The sequence below is a fragment of the Paralichthys olivaceus genome, chromosome 9 (assembly GCF_024713975.1).
Source record: "Paralichthys olivaceus isolate ysfri-2021 chromosome 9, ASM2471397v2, whole genome shotgun sequence".
Lineage (NCBI taxonomy): Eukaryota > Metazoa > Chordata > Actinopteri > Pleuronectiformes > Paralichthyidae > Paralichthys > Paralichthys olivaceus.
The window spans coordinates 23,016,613-23,039,405 of record NC_091101.1 but is presented as its reverse complement, the minus strand read 5'-3'; the positions used below and the strand labels follow the sequence as shown (position 1 = coordinate 23,039,405).

Sequence of the window (22,793 nt, the reverse complement as noted above, 5' to 3'; positions counted from 1 at the left end):
TCACTGTGAAACTCAACAAAAGCTAAATCTGCAAAATATAATGCTGCAAATCTACTGTTCACTTTGGAATCATTTATCTTTGTTGGGTCTGCAGTCAGTCAGGTTTTCTTTTGTGTAATAGGCTGCAGAATGTACTAAAGGGGGAGGTTTTTTATCATGTATAAGTCATTTTAAAGCTGTTTGGTTGGATCTGCATGTAGGATAATTCAACTTAAACCCAACTTAGACCCATAAAATCTGAATGGAAGACTCCCAATCATAAAACAGCAAGTTGTGTTGCGTGAACTTGGCTTTAGAAATTAAGTTTTCGAGGTCAAACCGAATTGGACAAAGTTAAGTTGTGTCTGGAATTGAAGCCTCTTGAAAGACCATTGAAATAATCTACTGGTTTACTTTGGTGGCAGACACTTTAAAAGGCAGATATCACCACAGTCCATTACACAGAACTAACATTATCTAGATGGTCTAAATGTGATGAAATGACCCTTTAACGCTAACGAGGACCAGAGACAGAGTCGGTTTAGGAGATGAATTAAAACAAAGAATTAAGTGGGCGACCACTTCTGTTTTGGATTCAACATATTAAAATGTTCTTCCTCTTCACGTCTCCAGTATGAATTCAGATTTATAGCTGTCGTTAACTTATCCAAACACTGATTCGTTTGTGTCTCATTCAGTCCAGCTGCTCCTCCGTCCCCGCTGTCTTTGCTCAAGTGTGAAATTTACTGCGTTAATGGGACACATTAACATTGACATAAACACACACGCGTGCACACACCCACACGCGTGCACACACACACACACACACTTACAAAAGTACATGCTTACATGAAACATTTTCCATCTGCAATAAAGTCACACCATGTTTTAATTATGTTGTCTCAAAGTCGTCCAGCAGGTTGAGTGAACAGCTGGAAACCTGCAAAGATCCTGAATGAGTTTACACATGCACGTGCACGCGCACGCACACACACACACACACACACACACACGTGTCCACGTTTCTCGTCATTGATGTGTTTTCTGTTGTTTCCACATAAAGATTACACTGTACTGATAATGTGTGAATGAACCTATTATTTAACAAGTGGAACTTTGCCCCAAATTCCCTTGAACTGTCTTTTTCAAAGCAGATTCTGCTCAGAGCTCAACTTAAGTAAAATCTCGGTTATTTCTATCTCTGATTAGATGTGAGTGTCCTCTCTGTTGCTCGGTTACTTGTTTTCTTCGGTAAAGGGCAGCGTGCTGAGAGAAATTCAGAAGTTTAAATGGCTTTACTTCCCACACGTGGACAGAATATAATGTCTAGAATGTGTGTAATAATAAAATACAAATGAAAGATGGGTCGATGGTGCTGATTTCTGTCAAATTATTAGACTTAATATAACGAATATCTGAATTCAAGTTTAAAATAAAATATGTCTAATAAATCTGTGATGACATAGTGACTGATCCCGTTTCTCTCCCCCTTTTCTCAGCGATGGAGAGAATGTTTCAGTGCAGATTCTATCGTCACGGTCTCAGACATTTGGACCTCACTGAAGATCCACAATTCAAATAGACTGAAACTCCTATAGACGAAACACTAGCTCCATATCATCACATCTCATTTATTCCATCTAAAAAGAATTATACCAAAGCTAATCATCCATGAGAAGGTCCAGTAAACCTGACAGCAGGTTAAGAATTAGATCAGCTCATGAATCACTAAATGAATGTTGATGAAATGCCCCTTGGGGTTTTCCTGAAACACAAGATTCACAAGACAGGACCTTGACATTTGACCTTTGACCCTAAACTGCTATAGCAGCAGACGCACCTATAATAAACATGCCAGTGACACCAATGCAGTTGTCTCATGTGCTTCTCACCGTGCACCTCGATCTGTGCAGGAGCAAGGTGACAGCAGCAGCAGCTCTGAGCGGCCTGATTCCTCCTGACAACCACAAATACAGCTCTCCTCCTGCTCCGCCACTGAGGAGCTGACAGCGACGATACCAAAGACACGCAGACGAGGAACCAACAGTGACACTAACACACACAACCTATGTGGAAATAACGTCCAAGAGCTGAAAGACGCTCCTCATTGACTTTTTCTTACATTAACAGTAAAACTTCATGGTTCAGGAAACGTTTCTAACATAGTTTCTAATAATAATATAATAAGAAGCTGGAACACATTTAAAAAAAACATTTGCAGAGCTAAGATGTGAGAACAAATTGAGTTTCTGGCATGAAAGTTGGGTTCGTTTCACACTTATCTAAAGTCAGAGGATTAAACTCACCACTGATGTGACTGATGCAAACTTTAATAGAATAGAAGTGTCCTGCAGAATAATTCCTCTGCATCAATTAATTAATCCAACATTTGCACTGTTGTGAGGTGACTGGTCAGAGATGAGAGGGTGAATCAGCACAGAACACTTTAAGACTGCAGGAGCTCAGCGTCTTGCTCAAGGACACTTCAGCAGATGCTCCTGAGATGGCTCCCCAGCTGAAGGACAGCCAGTCCACTCAACGTGCCGCCCTGCAGCCAGTGTTTAATAGATCAGGAAACCCACCCTTCCTTTTGGGTTAATCAGCCGCCCACTCCTTCCTCCATCGAGATGATATTTGACTTTCATATTTTACACTTTGAAAAACGGACACGTACTGATGCAGGGTACGATTTGAGGCAGAGGACATCTACAAAAAATACTGCTCATCCTCTTCCAGACCTTCAACATGGGTCTTTATACAATGATTTGGAATCAAACATCAACCAGACTGTTTGGTTTTTTTAAATTCATATTCACAGAACTTTGGTGACTTTGTTCATCTGCAGCCTGCAGGACAATAAAGTCGTGCACACAAACTTTAAAGTCACATTCACTGTGACTTTGTGAGTTCAGGTGTATTCCCTCCTCCCCCACAGATCACCATTGACAGCTGGTGACCCAGAGAAATCAGTGGTTTAGATGAATCATGGCTGTGTTACATGTTACAGTTCCAGTGACCTGATGGTGTTCGTGCTCACTCAGTGACACGCTGAACTGGGACACTCAGACTCATCATTAATATCATTTGTTTACACCCGTGATGTTTCCTGCTGTGAGAAATGAAGACGTTGGACAGTCTGGTGACTGATGACACTGACTGAGGTCGAATTTATCCTGACTTAGTTTTGAAAAATCTGATGAATGGAGCGGAAATAAAACTGGGTGTGTTCTCCTGCGGGGGATTTTTACTGCCTGCAAGAAAAACTAGAATTACCCTGTAGTTGTATGCGAGTCCAAACAATTGATCATAATATGAAGTAATTCCCTAAAGGCTTGTTATACTTCATGAAGCATGCTCACAGAGATTTTATGAATATGAAAGAGTCTAAACAATAATATGAATGTTTAATTTAGTCAAAACCCACAGTCAACAACAAACTCTTCAAGCAGTAAAGAGTTAGAGTCTGAAGTCGAGAGGCGGCGCATGAAGTCAGGTGCTCGAACATGATCTGTTCGTGTCATGTGCTAAGAGAGGACGTGGTTTTAAATAAACGATGGCGCCTGACTTCAGTTTCATCTAAGTTCATGTATGAAAGAACACGTGACCTTTTCCTGAACAGCAGAAACATGATACCTGCTTTTTTTCAGATCTTTATTTATGAAGTCAACAAACATAAATCTGACTCGATGCTGCTGCAGAAAAAACAATTTCAGCTTAATGCTGTCGTTATTTTCACACATGCAGGAATCGGTGGTTATTCTTCTCTCCTGCTTATCAGAATATGGAACCTTATCTTTACTGTACCACTTCAAATTCTGCACATCCCCCCTCCAGAGTCTTCACGTCGTCCTGGTCGCATGTAATTAGAGGCCTGTCACTTCTATGTGATTGTAATCAGGGAGGAAACTGCAGCAGTCAACAGGATCATTCTCTTATCTCAGAAGCAGAACAAGTGATGTCAGAGGCTTCAGACGATGACTGCACCTCGTAAGGACGGTGGTTTAACACCAGCTCCACTGTTTGAGATCTGCTTTTCACTTTCCACCAAACTAAAGGATCCGGTTTATGATTTAATCATTCAAACACGACGTTGGATGTTTCGACAACCAGGGACTTAATGTTGTTGAGTCATTTTATTAACTTCAAAGATTTGTGTTCATCGTCATATAAATAAGACACGATCAAAATAACAAGGCTTCAAAAAGAAATGCCACAAAGCTCACTGATGTGGATCCACCATCAAGGAGCTATTTTTTATTGATATAATTAATTAATAATTTCTGCAATCAAGAGAGAGAAGAAAATGTTTACTCATCGTCATTAAAAAAAACCACAAAGACTAAAATAGAAAATAAAATACTCTATATTTGTTTTTATAAATGACCTCACTGCTTTTGAGCTTCATCATAGTTTACATTTATTTTACTGCCATTGTTAATCTTGCTCTCCCAGTGTCACTTGTTTTAATGGGCTTTTGACCTTGGCCCAATGAATTTCTCATAGTAACTCATTTATTTTCCTTATATTAAAAACTTACATTCTATATTCCATCTTTAAATAATCATTTAGGGGGATATTACTCTTTAATTAATCCCGTCTCTTCCACACTGAAGTAGCTGGTGAAAGTTTAATCACCAGTGTGGGCACGCTGACGACTAAAACCACAACTCACAGACCAAAAGTAAACAGCAGCGTTTCCGTTTCCTCCTTCACATCGTTAAAACACACTCCTGTGTGTGTGTGTGTGTGTGTGTGTGTGTGTGTGTGTGTCAACAGGATCATAAACACTCTGCAGCAGCTCTGAGGATGTGTGTGTATCAAAGGAAACTACTCTGTGGGAAAACACTGGACAGACTTTAGCTCAGAGCCACTTGTCAGCACAAATTAGTTAATTGTTCTGAATTTTGAAATATAGCTTTTTTTGTTTCAGTGGAGACGCTGCCAAAGAAATGCCGACACAACTTAGGCTTAAAGCTTTTGCTCTGCATCAAAAGAAGCGATGACATTTTAAAAAGGTAGCTACTGTTTAAAGGCTCATTTCTGCAGGAGTGTAAAAAGCACCTTCAGTTTAATATTTTGCACCCTGAAATAAAAGTTTGATTGTCCACTCAGCAAAACACTGATAAAAAGTGCACAGGTCTGCTGCTGCATTGTGTTTTTGCTAATTGCCCAAATTTCGTCACACAGATATTCGAGGCCAAAGTAGAACAACAGCAGCAACAAACCCTCCACGGCTGCAGCTCGGACCGTGGAGACATCAGTAAAGTTACCAGCGGCAAAGTCGTTCAGTCCCACGAGACTTTGGTGAGAAAGAGCCTCTGCAGGTGTTTAAAAACGTTTCCTGCCTTGCTCCAGAATAACCTGTTCATCAGGGACCCAGCCCTGGACCTGCAACACACTATTTTTCATTGGTGCCGGGGTTATTCTGCAAAGACTAAACAGCTCTATTTAAATGCATCCACTGTTAATCAGCTTTTTAAAAAAGTACAGTGCTGTGTTTCATTCATCTTGAGCAAACATCAGCCCATAAATACAAGAGCACCACCTCGTCCGCAGCGGCAGCCACGCCCGCGGTGAGATGTGTGAATGAGCTGGATGATGGAGGATTTCTCTGAATGAAAAAGATCAGAGAGCAGGACGAGACGCTGGAGGCTGAATCTGCACGAGCCTGGATGTTCAGTCAGTGACGGGTGGAGAAATCTCCTTGTCAGAAACAGACACACGCACACAAACACACACACACACAGACACACACACACACACTCGCACTTCTCCTGCTGACTCCTCTCGCTTTGTTGCTGGAGATTTTGACAGCATCGTCAGCGTGTTTCTATTCAGAGATACGATCCTGTCGGAGCTGAATGAAAGACGTCCTGCTTTCTTTTTTGAGTGTCTTATTTTTTTGGGGGTGTTTTTGTGCGTGCAAGCTTCTTCCTCAGCTTCATGCATCAGCAAATGCATTTTTGTATGAATGGAGGATTTTTATTGAGATTACATAAGTGGCTGCTCAATGAATTATTCAGAGTGTGAAAAAAAAGACTGTGTACTCCGCCAACTTTGCACTCTGCAACTCAGCCACCGAGCGAGAGGAGAGTAAAGTCACACAGACTCAGAATGTTTGTGTGATGCCACCACCGCTGCAGCGTGTCGAAAATTATCTTCAAGTGGCTCGAGGTGACGGATGATGGATGTGTCCCTGAGAGCGAAGGAGAGATGCAGGGGGACGGAGGGTGAACCCTGCAAGCACACATTTTCTTTGTGTGTTTTCTTTTCAAGGATATAGATAAATATTACTTTCACGCTACATGGAGACGGTTCACTGCAAAAAACAGAGCAACAACACCAGATTATTTAAAAAGTCCTACATTTTGTCCTGATCAGTGAATTTTCTTTTCTTGGTGCAAAGCAAAAGCTCTGGCTCTTGTCGTTATTTTTCTCCTCATACTTGTGAGTTCATGTCACGAAAATTACACAAGTTGATCTAACTATGTAAAGACAAAAATAATCCAAGTTACATTCAAGAAAAACTAATTAATGTTCCCGCTTAGTAACAGTTTGTATCATGATCGTAAACTGGAGGACAGTTTACAGCCATTATCCAGCTCCCACTACGTCCCTGAATTGGAACATAGCAGGAGATCACACAGAGGGAAAAAGGAATAAACTGAATGAATGAGTCAACAACTACTGTAACAACAGGACCGAGCAGAGGCGACCTCCTCGTGCCATCTGTTTGGTTTCAAACAGTCTGAGGCAGAACGTTCCCAGCGAAAACAATCATCCAGAAAACAGGATCTGTCACCTGAGGTGGTGAGGAAAGGAAAAGTGAGACGGCAGAGCGAGAAGGACTCGAGGAGAGGAAAGAGAAACTGCTATCTGATCACTCTGAGTGCGTCTCACTATTGACTTATGGCTTGAACACGTCGGCCTCTTCCGGGACGGTCTCATAAAAAGTCCCTGAGATGAGCTATTGCGTTGCAGGATGTGTTTGACATGTGAAATGTCAGGTGTTGGTTGAAGACGGCATCATGTGACGCTGCACGAGACTGTCTTCTTTTATGCTGCTTCAGCCAAGAGACTTTCAGGGTCTTGTTCAAGGGCAGCTGATGCTTTCAGTGAGTTTATATGTGGAAACATTTGCAATGTCCGTTTTATTTATTTACGGATCCCACCAGTGGAAGAGCTGAAGTGTTCTAAGTGGCTGAGTTTGACACTTAGAGCTGGTCCCAACATTTAAGATCAGTTATTACCTCGGCCAAGGTTATTATCACATTAAATCACATCTGTATTTGTTTGCATGTGTGTTGGCAGGATTACCACAAAACTTGGTAGGAGGATATTGATTTATTAAAGCCAATATGTTTTGGTGCAGATCCGGATCAGAGCTCCAGGAATTATTTCTAATTGCTTAAACATTGAAAGTTTTGCAATATGTTCGATAACGATCATAATAATGATTATAATCAATTAAACAGTATTGTTAAGACACTAACGCAAAACAGACGACACAATTCTTTACACTATTTACTGCACCGTCAACAGATGCAGGTTTAGATACAAAATGGAAACTGTGCAGAAAAACGAAATATTAAACTAAAGGACTGAAGAACGATCAATTTTACATTAATGTTTTTTTTTTTTTTCATTTCAGCCTTGTGGCATCTGCATTCAGTCACACTTAAAGAACTGCAAATGTTTACCTGCGAAAATTGATGCATTTAATTTAGCGGAAACTGGAGCAGCAGACAAAGTATGACACATATATATGAAACCTTAAGCAGCCGTTCTGTGCAGAATAACTAGAAATATTATGAATAAAAATGTGGTGAAGAGGTGGATCCTTGTTCTATTACTCTGATGTGCATGTGCTGTGACCTGCCAAACAAAGGTGATAAATGTTTGAGGTGGAAAAACAAGGTCGTAACATTAAATGACTCAGAACCATCTGCACATTCCCACTCAACAAGATTACATAAAAATTATGTCACAGGAAAAATCTGTGATCTCTCGACGAGGTGAAAGGAAGTGTTGCAAAATCATCTCCATCAATCAAATGCTGTCAGAGGCTGTTGAAGTTCTGGGTCAAGCATTAGGACATCAGTTAATTAAACCCTCAATGTACAATAAGGAGAATTAAAAAATATATATTCCACAGTTCTAATCCATGCAAGCATTATTGTGGAGTTGAGCTTCACTGAATTTTCAATAAACAGGTAAACAGCTCTTTGTGCAGCAGCAGGTCTTCACTTAATGTGGCTCAGTTACTGCAGATTCCGAAAGAATGCTGCACCAAAGGATATCAATAAACATAGAATTGCACCTTGTTAAAAAGCTGTAATCGGGATTGAGTTCTTCCGTCTGTCAATCCAGCAAGAAAAGTTTCACAAGGGATTTAAAAATGATGAAAACAATTAAAACAGTGTCAGAATCGTGTGGTTCATTGAGGAAGGTGAAGTTGTGTAGTGAAAGCAGCTTGTTAATGAAATGCTGGCGTTACTCTGTGCGACCCACTTTCATGCTGGGACGTTATGAATGGGCTCCATATCTGGTTAATGGGAGACTGCAGCAGCCCTGACAGAAACCTAATGGCTTCAACCGGTGGGAGTGATTCATGACATACGGTCATACCTGCCCACATGCTGCCCTACATACCTGCTGCACATTCTGGTGTCATGTATGTTGAGTAGCGTGGTAACATGCCGTATGTGCTTGTACGGTGTTTGTTTAGTTGATGACAGAAATTAAGATGATGGTGACACTCAATCACAATTACATGAATTTGTAAAGATCTGGAAGCGTCGTTACAAGTGGGTACAATATTTTATGATATGGCATCGTTGTTCTTTAGCAGTAAAAAATTATTTCTTTATAAAAAACCTGCATTTGTCCTTTAACACGTGTTGCACTGCATGTCCCGTTACCACACATTGAATCTGTATGTGTCGCGCTGCATCACCAACAACAGAAACATACATGTGTGTAATATTTTCTTCTGTCTCTGGTTAATGTATGCATCTTCTCATTTCTTAAAAATCTCAAAGAGTCAAAGCAAGAAACCAGAATAAATTATTCCCACTGTTCCTCCACAGTGATGATTTAAGCAAAAATCTCTCTTATCCTCCAGGCTAAAGAATATTAGCTGAGTGGAGGAGTCTATAAAATGACTCTTTACATTTCAACGCAGCAGAATAAAGACCACCCGACAGTTTCCGCAGGATCCCTGGTTTAATCAAACCAACGAGCCCGAGGGCAAGACGACTACAGAGGCAGCGAGCGGAGCAGGAGAAATCCCACACTGTCTATTGTTTCCTCAGCTCAGCCAAATATCTGAAGATGAGAACGGCCTTGAAGAAGCAGCCAAAGCACTCGGGTTATTTCTTCGCTCTTCAGATCTTTGAGGCTGGTTTATTACACAATGCAGCCGCCATGTCTGCTCGGAAAGAGAGACGAACGTTTGTGTGCAGAGAAATGAACAATTCAGTCGTAGCTAACACCTCGACCAAGGACAGTCGATTTTAAATTCAGTCGAGCAGCATCACATTCCCCACACTCATAGATATCAGTCGTCTAACTTTGCTAGATATTCCCTGGGAAATCGATGAAAATTAAAAAAAAACAAAGATCTGCCATATCTCCACATCTTCATGTCTCAAAACCTTTGCAACAGAAAACCTAAAGTCTGTCAGGAAGAGCTCCATCACAAAAACAGTGATTACTCTACAAACAGTAACAGCTGATTAATTCTTACCTCTCACTGACAAGTTCCTCCATCACCGGCATCTGGCCTGCAGCGCTGACATTCATGTGACCATAAGTGCAGAGAGTCCCTGCAGACGAGAAGATCACGATACACAAATTGACATTAATCATTCACATCATCATCGGCTTGACTCTTAATTAACCGTTTAAAACAATTCATGGCATTAACAGACGAGCAGATTGCATTAACATACACACATTAAACTGAATTAGAAATATGCAAATGCAGCAATTTTCTTTGACATTTGAGGTCTGCTGCTTAATGTCTGCACAGATTTGGGAAATCAAAACCTCTTCATTTTTTAATAGCTTAATTCTAAGTGAAAGAAAGAATAAGACGCCCTGCATCAGGAGGGACGGACGAATGGACGGACTAGCAAATGGATGAAATCCGCCTGTTTAGTGAAAACAGCTTAAAATGTCATATTCCAGTCCTGGTAGTCACATGAGGTCCCATGCAAACTAAAACTGATGCACATAATCTTCTTACACAATATGCATTGTCTCTGTCACACACACACACACAAGCAATTCAATCGGGTAAACACTGATTCATATAACATCATGGTAATCTCTGGATTACTCTCAACAGATGGCATATGTTCCAGATGCTTCACATCCATGCACGGGACAAACACGACCTCCTATAGCTGAATTATTCTGGAGCATTTACAGCCGTGAAGACTTGAAAGTTTGATTAATATCCATAAAAAATCTAAGCGAATGTTTTATGACTTTTCTACTGAGGCATCAAACCAGTACCATGACCTCCATCTAATTACCTTCAAATAAAAAAAGATTGCCAATATTCATTTCTGCCCAAAAAACACTTTTCACTTTGGATAAAAGAAAAACTATTGTTTCCAAAGAAGCACCTTTATGACGCATTTATTGATTTTGTTTTTTCGTCACACGCTCTCTGCAGAGCTCTTGCGACTAGTAAAAATATGGAATCACAAAGATTTTCCAGACGAGAGCATTCTTCAAGCCTTCTCATTGGCATCACCATTTGCTAACGTGGCATTTGGCAACAATTCTTTTTTCTTCGGGTGATGAAAGATTATGGTGATGAGAATTACGTCTGTTTGAACGGAGACAGATCTTATGGCTGCGTTCCTTTCGGAGAACGACTCATCGCTCTTTGTTTGGAGGATAAAGGTTGACGCTAAGTCGGGCCAGGCAGTAAAAATTATGCACAATAATTTAAAAAAGCTTAGTTACTCTTCTTCATGCCAAGGAAGTGTTCAAAAGAATCACATCATGACGGCGCGTCACTGTGCTTTACACACTTCTATCCTTCCTGGTACAAAAGATAACATGAGCTAGCATAAAACATGTGAAAGTGTCCTGAGGCATTGTTAAGCTTCTTTATGAGCAGCTTCTTTGGCATCTTGTATCTTAATCCTGCATGTGTGCATGAAACACAGTCTAGTGGACAGTATCGTGCACCACAAAACATAGCACATGAGCTAAGACCTGTGGACGGTAGCGATGCAAGGTTTGAAATGTTCCAGAAGTTTGAAGATGCATCCATCATGTTTGAGGACAGACCTTCACAATTTGAACCTAAACTTGTAATCAGGACACTTTTGAAGCCTCCCACTCAAGAAAATACAGATTTAGATGGATTCAGAAACTTGCTGGTTTTGCAACTAGGGTTGGGACCACACTCCAAATGAAGTTGGGCACCCGATTCACATTAAATCAATCAGAGACAGTTGAATAAACTGAGTGAGAGAGCAAGTGGAATCTATGAATAGCAAGCGGCTTACACATTTATACTTGTGTATCTGGGTAGCAAGTGACGCTAGTAAAAGTAAATACAAATGTAGCACCAGAGAAAGAAAAATGCTTTTTTTTAAATATTTTTAGAAAACATCTTCAAAACATTCAGAGTCTCAGGTCAATGTTGGAAAAGTCACGTTTTCATGGTTCAACCAGAGCCACGACAAGATGAGACCCAGAGGTCGTTAGAGATGAGAGGTTAAAGGTCGCCTTTATAGAGTCAGGCATGAGTCTGTATATACGTGTCTATCAGAGGGATTTATCCTCAATGACATGAATTGAACTCAGAATAAAGGACATGGCCTTAATCAGGTGTCACATGAATGCTTGTGTGTACACGTCTGTGCCAGTCCACGCCATCTCAAATTAATTCCCACTAAAGTCCTCACACACAAACATCTGCAAAGGTACCAACCACACACGCCTGTGGGTTCGTATGTTCTTATAGATCTGGATTTATAAGATACTAAATATCACATATTCTGAAAACATATCCAACTTACACATACAAACTTAAAACTTGCTTACGCTCTCTGATCGTGGAGGCTTATGCTCTAATATCTACATATTTGGAGAAGTTGAAGCTCGGCTTAAAAGTAAATCCACGGCAAAGCGTATTAAATCCACTGCATCGTATGTAAAACCTATCTTGAGTCGGAGAAAATGAAATTCTTAGTTTTAATACCTGTAGAGGAGGAAGGGAGAACATCATGTACAGTACAGTGTTCATTTTGTAAAACTAATGCAATAAAATTCAGAGCAGACTTTTCATCAACCTTCCTTTAAAGAGCTCTGTGGTTTTGAAGTCTTGTCACCTCAAGGAATCAACAGGAACCATTTTTAAAAGAACGACAGGCGGTGAGAGGAAAAGTGTCTCAATCATAGAATCAACAGTGTTGTATCAGTACATGCATCAATGAAGTCATAATGTAAAGAGAATTCTGGCAAGCGAAGTGGGCGTGTGGATGAGGTTTGTAACTCGAACAAAGAACTTCTATATCTCAGGATGAAGAAGAGGAGCCATATGTGTGGAAGACGCCAACAAAGACGTCCACTTCGAAAAACAATGATATTCTAGAGCTTTTGGTGATAAGCACCGATGGTGGTGTCAAATTATACGTCCTGTCTTCTGTCTTGCCTGTTGTGAGCTCGTCTGACCTGGACAATCTCCATTCACATGTGAAAGTCCAGAAAATGTCTGGACCCAATTATCAGGATATTTTTACGACCACGATGTCTATAGACTTCAGATCATGTTTGATTTAAAATCAAACTATCCATTGACTGTGCAGCGATTCATATGCAGAGTTTGCACAATTGATGCCACCACGCTGCACTTTTTCTTCCACACTGGACTGTGTCTCCTTCTGTGATGATTCGATGTTGTATTGGACAGTGTATTGTCTCATCTCCCTGGTTTTAATTTATAAAGTTGCATTTATGATGGTTTGTGACGCCTGGCTTCAACTAAATCTCCCTGCATGGTAGTAAAATATATTTAACTCGATAAGTAAGGCAGTTGATTATTGTGACAATCGGGGAAGATATTTGAAATCTGCATTAATAGTAATAATAATATTACTTGATGTATTATTGTGCATTACTCAGAGTCACATCTCCATCACAGGAACCTTTGAAATACTGCAGCACTCACACCTCAAATCTTCTTTAGAGACATAAAACTGAGACACTGAGGTTTGACGAGCAGCCAGGCCACAGTTGTGAGGTATTTATTGGCATCAGCAGCTAGCTTAGCCCCAGGTGACAGTGTGCCACAGTGCAGAAGTCCCTCGGCGCTCAAACACCCTCCAACTCTGAACAAATCCGGATCATTCTCAATGCCGCAGGTTTGCCAGTGACAAGCAAGACAGTGAAATCCACAGACGGAACTGAAGATTGTGGCGCAAAACAGCAGCCAACATGGTGACATAAACACTGATGCAGATTTTCCCACCTCGCTCGTGTGCAGGTCATGGCACCAACGTAACCGAGCATTCATCAGTCCAGATCATTATATCATCATCAAGCTGATTTGCCGGGAGTCTGAAACCTCCCTGTCTTCGGGTTGCATCAGGCCCTCAGACTCTGTTCTATAACAGACACAGTCGGGGACGAGAGGCAAGTTGAACGCATGACAGAGCTAATGGTCCCAGCCGCTGAGAGGTTTTACTGGAGTCTGTCAGCTCGCATCCAGTCACCGGGAGGAGGGAAGGAGAAGTACAAGGGGAGTTGAGAAAGTGATGGAGCCGAAGGAAGAAAAAAAGGAAAATGGAGAAAAAGAAATCAAGAAAGAGGCCGAGTTTCTTTGGAAAAAGCTAAAAGTTTGGTCCTGCAAAGCATTATGGGTAGATCCTCTTATCAAGGGAAGCCACGGCAACAAGCAACAGCAGAGAAGCCATGTCGGTTTATAGCTGGCAGGCTGCTCAGGCGGTGGGCGGAACATTACAAGTGGACAGAAATATTCTGTTAAGAGGTTTATTCATGGCAGCGAGGACAGATTCAGCTGCAGGGGATCAAACGTGCATGTACAGTGCAGAGTCGGCCAAATAGTCCAGTTAATATACTGTACATTAAAACATATAAACACAGCCTAACGCTGACAGAAGAGAATGTCAATGGTGATGTGAGTAAAACGACTAATGGTCCTGATGGAGCTGCTTTGTTTGCTCTGTGTCTCCCTGCAGTGATTAGAAAAGCGGCTGACAGAACGTCGCTGCTTCCCCAGACTACAGCTCATCAAATATTTAAAGTTCAGCCACCAGCGGCCCGGCAGTTTGGGAGGGAGTCTTGTCAGGGTGAGGTTGATGTAACATCGTCCTCATGGATTTAGTCCCAGGCGGCTCAAACTGTCCACTGAGGCTTTCATTGATATTTTTTTGTGTGTCTCTTAAACTTCAGATTTTGTGTTTCAAGGTTGAGTTACATCCCAACATGCTCCCACGCTTCATAGAGCGAGAAAACTCCTTGGTGAGAAGTCTGACCGACACTACTCACCTCTAAACTGAATAAAAATGATCCGCCAGTGTCCACATTAGTATTTTTATCCTGCTGTGGTGTCATTTCTTGGAGAATCTTCAAATCTTTCACATTTCTAAACTCTGTTAAAACTTAAGTATTTAAATCACAAGAAAGAATAAAGTCAAGGAAACCGTGTCCATATCACGTCCCAAAGGACACAAAGTGGGCCGAGCAAAGACGAAGACAACATGAGAGATTAGCGTTAAAGCACCTTGACTTTGGCTGCCACCCGCCAACAAGACGAGCAAAGAAGAAGACCACGGTCGTCTGATCTGCTCTGATCAGTCATAATGGAAATAATATATCAATAATAATAATAATAGACTCATATTACACTTTACTTAGCAATTTTACCAAGTGCTTTACAATGAACAATGAGAATTAAAAAGAACAAATGAAATGGACAGATTTACATAAGTTAGTAAATAGGATGTATCAATGATTAAAGTAATTGTGCAGGAAAATGTCTGACAGAGACGAAGGGAGCAGTGACGACAGTTGTAATTAGAGAAGTTGTCAGTGGAGGTAGAATGTGTGAATATGCAGTATAACTTACTTTAATATAAACGTGTGCTGTGAGTGTGTATATACCGACAGTGCATTTAAAGTACTTGCGATGAACTGTATACACACTTATAGTAAAAGTATCTGTAAGTATTTAAGTACATCCTGTAAGTGTGGTGTAAATTACCTACAAAGAAAAGCACACGGACCAGAATGAACATTACAAAGAGTGATGCACAAACACAGTCACATAAATAAAGAGAGAAGAAGGTCTGGACGCCGGCTGCAGAACGCTGTCATGACTCAAGAGTCTTTTTTTTTAAGTAATTGAATATTATTTTTACTGCACTTTCTCCCGATGAATCTACATCACCATTATCTATTGACGTCAGAAGAGGAAAACCAGTTAAGCTTCTTTAAAAACTTCAAAATCACCTTTTTATCCAGCTGCTGCATAGAAGTGACTCAAGTTCAGAGAAGCTGGAATCAGATGGAAGCAGCTGAGCAGAAAAGATTTACTTATGTGTTATTTACATATGATTAGATAACATAAAATATAGTTTCTATTTGTTGACACTAATGTTTTAATGTTTTAAGTCCACACTGCTCATTCTGCCAGCTGAAATCACTGGACATATAAAAAGGACAGGAGAGGAGAGGTTTTTAATGCAGCAAATGTTTTATCAACTGATCAATAATTATAAGGATAAACAGTGAGGACTGAAAAGACAAACTCCACAGAGACGGACGGTCGACCTCTCAGCTCGCTCCGTACGTGCTAATGCTCGACCACATGGGAAACACGCTGGACGTGTCCGCTGGCTTTAACACATTAAACGTTAAACTAATGGTTTGACCACAGGGAGCGGGGGGCGTCATGGCAGAGAGCAGCTGGAGGTGACCAGTGACGTTCGTGCCTCGTGTTTCTACTTGAACTCCCATTTGAATAGAAACATTATTTTTAATTCAGTAATTTTCTAAAAATAACTCAAAACCCTGACGCTCCTCCAACATCCGACTGTTCTTCATCATCTTATTCATCATCATCTTCATCATCTTATTCATCATCTTCTCTTGATCTGCTTCCTCACACCTTCTGTCACTCAGGTAGTTCTTTATCCTTCCTGCAGCGACCTGCTGACCCGCCCCCGTGTCCTTTCTACATTTCCTCACACCGGCTGTGTCGCTCAAACACTTCAGAGTCGAGCAGCGTGAGCGAGCCGCGGCACCGCTCTGGTTCTTCTGTGTGCGACGCATGTCAAACCTCATTAATGAGATGAGTCATATGACATTAAGGTCATGGAAACGCTTCCGTGCCGTCAACGGCAAAATGATGGAGAAGGGTAAGAGCGATGCCACGAACATAATCACCAGCAACTCATGTCAACGTCAAAAGTTCAGTCCATCAAATGTCATCAATGAGATTTTATTTTGAGTCTGAAAGACTTTACTTTATTTCTCTCTTTTTATTATTTTACCTTCATCTGTTTTAGAATCTTTATTATTTCATCTTTATCGTTTTATCGTCATCTTGTCCTCCTCCCACCATTTTTATAATTCTATCTTTACTGTTTTATCTTTGTTTGTCTGCCTTGGCTGTTTATTCATTTCAAGTTTATGAGATTGATTTAAGAGTTTTCTCACTTCCTGTTGTTCTGTGCGTGAATGGGTTTGGAGGAGTAATAGATTTTATTGTTTGTATAACAAGTTCTTTACAGATGCAGTCTGAATATTAGCATATGCACAGATCCTGAAATGAGGAAATAAGCTGTGAAGTTACATTTAAGCCATTTTAAGGGGAATTTATTCACGAGAAACGTTTTGAACATGTAATTTTGACGAACAAAGATGAGTTTAAATGTGTATAATAAGCTACTGGAGTGTGAGTTTAACTTGGTAACAACCTGAACAGTGAACACAACCTCTGTGGTGGTTTAACATCCATTTCGGAAACGGATGCTGTATTTCTTGACCATAATCAAACTAGCTTCCCCGGCACAGGTCTCGTCCTCATTACAGCTGCCGTCATTTACATAAATCACTTTTTGCTGCGTCATGATGCATCATCCAAGACGCCAAAGAAAACGAAGCCAGGCCTTGGGCAAGCACTTTTTAAATTTGCTGATGTGTTGTGTCACTACTTGTCCTCTTGCACCTCCACTGTGCAAATGATGATGAAATACATACTGCACTACTCTGCATTACACTGCACAACACTTTGATTCAGTAAGCCAAGCTTACTGAGGAGTATAAGGCCGTCTATTTCTACTCTGTACCTGGATGTTCATTTATTACAAAACTAAATAATTCAAAAGCTAAATAAATCAGATTTCCCTCTCACTATCTATCTTCCATTTGAAGTTTCTATTTTATATCTAAATCGACTACTTCACTTCTTTATTCCCACGCTGCAAATCACTTTCATTCTGACGCAGCGTGAAGCTGAGGATCTTTCTGAATGAACAGTCCCCAGAGGTTTCAATGTTTTTCCTTCTTTCATTCTTTTAGACGTAGACAGATAACACAAACCCTCCTCCTCATCATCATCATCATCATCATCATCATCATCACCTTATCCCGCAGGATGATTCGGGTCTTTCAGCTAAAAGGTTCAGTCGCATGTATCTGCTTCTGTCTCCCATCAATGGCTCTAAACATCCTCTGTTTAACACTTTCTATTAGTCGCTTCTTAACGAGCTTCCTGAAATGTCTGCAGTTACATGTCTGACAACCTTAATGGAACTACAACTATTTCTGAGTAAAGTGTGATTTATGAATAACAAGATCATGTTTGATTTCAGAAATATGCTAACTGATGAAAATCACTCAAAGCAAAGTACAGTGAAATCTGCTGGTATCATGTGATCAGTGGAAAGAGTTAAATCTTCGGATTAGATTTTATTCTAGTACAACTGTATTTCATCAGCGTGAGATTTGGTGGAAAAACCAATAAAAACAACTGATCTCAAAAGTTAAATAGAGACAGGAAGTAGAAGCCTGGGAATTTTTTATTCTAACGTTCTCTGACCTTTTGTGGATCAGGAAATGATCCAGATTTTGAAATCAAATATAACTTATTGTCTCATTGAGAAATGTGTCTACAGCAGTGCCACAGCAGTGTCTGTAGGGGGTGACCTTCATTGAGTGAATAATCTTCCTTTCAACGACATCAGAGATGGAATATTTTGCCTGTTTTCTATAAATAGTAAAACACGGTTTATGTATCTGCTGCAATACGTTGATTAAGTGCCCTTCTAGTTTTAACACATGGATCCAGAGGCAGAGTTTACTGACCTGAGGGCAGAGAATATAGAGAATGTAGTTTATAATCCATGCACACTGATTCCTAAACCCTGAACAGATACATCCCATTTTCAAGAGAATCTTTTATCCGCCCTCCTCCACCGGCCCCAGGGAGCCTCCGTACCTCCGTATATCCAGTTTGCTTCAGTGAGGAGTAATTTGTGTAAAGTTGTTTGGATGATGCTCTCGAGAAATCTCCTTGATGGATTAACGGAGGCAGAGAAATCTGGCGCATTTGAAAACGAGCACTGCAGGGATGTATGTGGAAACCCTGAAGCAGCACGTGACTTCTCCTGCTTCTTTACACCTGAGTGCACAGAGCTTCACTTTGCTAATTGTCATTCAGGGTCGTGCAGTTACACGTGTGCTCCTGGTTCAGGACAAGCTAATTTAAATCTTTACCTCGCTCGGTCTGCTTCAGGGGAGCAACAGCTCTGTCCTTGTCAGCTCTTCACACCAGCTGTCGTCCCTTCCTCTTCTTTCTTTTTCATTCACTCCAATTATCTGCCTGCTCCTGTGTTCGGAGGTTCTCTGCAACCAAACCCTCATTACTCACAACTTCACCCTTTGCCGTCGTTTTAAGGAAAAACGGAATTTTATCCTTCAGACGTTGGACAGACTGGCTCTGGATGGACGATGATGTGCGGTTTTATGTGACAGAGGTAATTTAACATGCCGGCCTGTTCGCGAGGGGTCGATGCTGCAGCCAAACCGTGTGGCTCTCCAGGTGAGTACCGTGTGACAGCGTGGAGCACGTGTGGCGTGAGGGAGCTCTGACTCCTGCCGTTGTTCTGGCAGAGATGACAACAGGATGAGGAGACACTCCTCTGTAACTCTTTTGATGGCAGGCTTTTCTCTCGAAGAATAACTTGGATGCGTCTCCTTTAGTTCCCATGTTGCATTTAGCTTCATATTCCTTCCTAAAGCTGTTTCAGCCTGGATTCTATATAAATCTCTGAATAGTGATATTAAAAACAGGGTGCAGGTCTCTGGGTACACATGTAAAAACACTGTGCAGCTAAAATCGTCTGTTTACTCTCCGCTGATGAAGGTTTTTTGGCTATTTTAATTTGCATACCCGCCCCAAACAGCTGTTCCAGGTTCATTAAAGTATCAATGGAGGAATTGGGTGTACGACTTGAATCATTCGTGTGTGACGGAGGGAGGAGGTGGAAGAAAGAAGAGGAAGGGGGAGCAATGAAATGAAGGAAAGAAGAAAATGAGGTTAGAAAAGAGATGCAGAGACAAGCAGAGCTGAAAGATATCAAAGAGACAAAGTGAAACATATGGGACGATGCCAGGAGTCATTCGAGTCTGTGTCTCATCGCGTTATCGATTCCTAGTATCAGCTGCTGCTCTGGGTAATATTTCATGGGCTGTTAAATGTCAGTGTGGTCTTAGTTCAAGGCCTCTGACTGAGAATAAATCCACAGAGGGAAGAGAAGAAGGACCAAGTACTAAAAACGGTTTCTTTTTACCGCTTGATTTCCTCAGTAGACAAAATGCATCTCAATGTTTTTCCGGTCGGTAACATGTCACTCACCGGTTTCAACACGGCAAACATCCAGGGCAGTTTCAAATGATTCTCAAGTTTGATCCAAGTGACTGAGCCCTCGATGTGAAACTAAAACAGGAGTGCACCTGAGTGAACTTTGCTCCGTGAAGATGCCGTTGATACCGTGAGTCAAAGAATAAACCAGGAAGCTGCTCTGCAGAATCCAACTGACGCTTTGGACGTTCAAGGGCAGAACAATTCTCAGTGGTTTCATAAGACGCACAAAGTTTTGAGAGTCAAACTAAAGTTAATTGAGACAAAGTCAACACACTCTCGATGCACCAAACTAAAGGAGCAGGATGTTCTCACTATAAACAACTTTACCTGGGTCATTATTAATTATAATAATAATATAATAACAATGTGTATTTTACATACAGACTCTGTGGAATTATAGCAACGCTGCAATTCCTACAGTGAAATCAGATAAACACAACGTGTACATGGATCTGTTGAAGTTTTACTTTATTATTAGACGAAGGCGCGCTCATTAATTAAACTTTAAAAAAAGAAAAAATCAGAAATGAGACGTTTCCAGAAGTGTTTTGTGGATTTAAACACTTCACCCACTCCCCCATCGGCATAGGGGTGAGTAGATAACCAATTTAATTTTATATTTTTGGATGAACTATCCCTTTCAGGTCATTTCAGAGCAAAATATGTTTGCCCTGTGCAGAGCGCTGGGTTCACATTGTGCAATCAGTGCCCGGCCAAAAGCTTTGTTTCAATTGGACGTGCGAGTGTTGCCAAACGGCACTGCCAAGAAATGTCCATTAAAAAGAACTGGTTTCACATTGTGTTACTTACACAGAATGCAGTTGGCAAGATCAGTCAATTAATCTATTTGCCACCAACAGGAAAACGATCAACAACTGTTTTGATGGCTGATTGTTCTAAAAACAATACAAACTGTCAAAACTAGAACATCTGAGGATTTGCTGCTTTTCTCAGTCACATCCGTGTTCACTCAGTGTCTTTGATTTTAACTCTGTGAGTCAATCCTTTTAAAACACAGCACAAGATGGTGAATCTTAAAGAAAGTGGAGGCAGAGAAAAGAAGAGTGAGTGAAGGCTGAAATGTCATCTGGTATTTTGTTCAGATATTGGCTTGAAGTGAATGTCAGAACACTCAATAACAGCAGTAATCAGGAGATGCTGCACTGCGAGTACTCATCAAAAACTGACCTTTCATACTGACTGAATGTCTCGTCTGTCTGTCTCACTGTCTGTCTCACTGTCTGTCTCACTCTCTGTGTGTCCTGAACATGTCTCAGATCATGTCTCGCTGACTCAGAGGACATTTCAGAAGAAAAAAAGTCATAAAAAGCTGCTGGACTGTCCAAAGAGCACCTGGAGAGAAGGTGACTCACATCTGGATAAAACATGTCACTCAACACAACCACGTCGACGCACTTACACAGCGACTGTAAAGTCTGCGGCCAGAGAAGCTCTCACACACACAGAGAAATACAGCAGCCTTCAAAACATCGTGATATATAAACGTCAGAAAGAGTCGAGGCTTAAAAGCAAAGTTGGTTGGGAGTTTAACGAGGAACAGAAAAGAGGAGAGTGGGACAAAACGGCAGATGGTGAACAAATGAGAAGAGGCCTGATGATAATTTAAAAGAGCACTCGATGATGTAATAAGTCAATAAGTCATTACCTCAGTCTCCTCCAGTTGGAATGCAAACACACATTCTGTTCGTCTGTGAAAATGTGGTTCGCCTCATTTCCTTCTTCCCTGAAGGTAAACGGCAAAATTAATCAAATAAACTCTGTGGGTTCCCGACCTGCAGGGGGCGCTACAGATAAAACACTGCTCTGATTGTAGAAAAACGACTTTGTTTTCAAACAAACGACTTGAGGAGACAGGGATCAAACTATAGCTCCTGAGCCACAGCCGCCCTTCAGGGAGCTGGAGGAAGACGAGGATGCACACAGGAAACAGAAACGAGATCTGCACCTGAATATGTAATCACCAATCTGAGTTCTAATCGTTATTGAACCACAAAGTCAATACATCTTCTTAAACATCATCAACGGAGGATGTTCACAGGTAACGATTGTCCCTGACAGATGTTGCTTTTAGATCTAGCTACGTTTGTTAACGTCAACAATGAGTCACATGTTTCTCTTGAATCTAAAAATTCCAAAAACCTGAGAAAATGCAGCAAAATTGACATATTATGTATTTTAAAGTTTATATGCAACAACGACCTCAGCATAACGGTTTATCACATAAAACATCTGACTCTCTCTAACCTGTAAATCACTCAGCCTCTCGTCTCGTGCATTATTTAACTCGTGCCAAATTTTTACGACTTAACATCCTCAACAATTTACCGAGTCATTACCAACGGCCCCGGCTGCTCGAACTCAGGTTATCATTAAGTCCGAGGCTGAAGCAGCTTCCCTGAACTCAACGGTAAATTACTGGAGCTGGTGATATTAGCTAAAACTTAATGGTGTATGATGAAACAGTAAACATCCATCAGACACGGACATCTTTAATTTTAATTATAAACGATATCATTTATCCATGTGCAACAGATTGTTCATATTATCAGAAATATGAACATTTTCATAAAACAGAAGATTCGACTCATTGTTTTTCTGCTGATTAATTATTTGTTGGTTTTACCACTTTAGTTTTTTCATTTCTTCCTGATTCTCCAGCGTCACCCGACCAATACACTCAGCCTCTGTGGATTTCCACGTCGACAGTAAATCCAATAAAAGACTTTATTAATACTGGCGATTAAAGGTGACCTCAGGTCCAATAAACATTTCGTAACCTCAGAGAGACGCAGGGGAACAGCGGGATAACTCCAGCAGAGCCAGCATGAGTCTCCAGCCCCATTAACCTTAATGGTTGTTTCTGTTTAAGCAG

The 22,793-nt window shown here is 40.9% G+C and overlaps 1 protein-coding gene across 2 annotated transcripts in view; it reads right to left on the bottom strand.

Annotated features, from left to right (window-relative positions):
• htr4 (5-hydroxytryptamine receptor 4) overlaps positions 1-22,793 on the bottom strand; it is a 99,873-nt gene that overhangs the window by 56,834 nt on the left and 20,246 nt on the right. For both annotated transcript variants that reach the window (XM_069531889.1, XM_020078829.2), the window contains exon 2: positions 9,728-9,806. In XM_069531889.1, coding sequence (XP_069387990.1) covers positions 9,728-9,783 — 56 coding nt within the window. In that variant the 5' untranslated portion in view covers positions 9,784-9,806. The remainder of the gene's footprint in view (positions 1-9,727; positions 9,807-22,793) is intronic.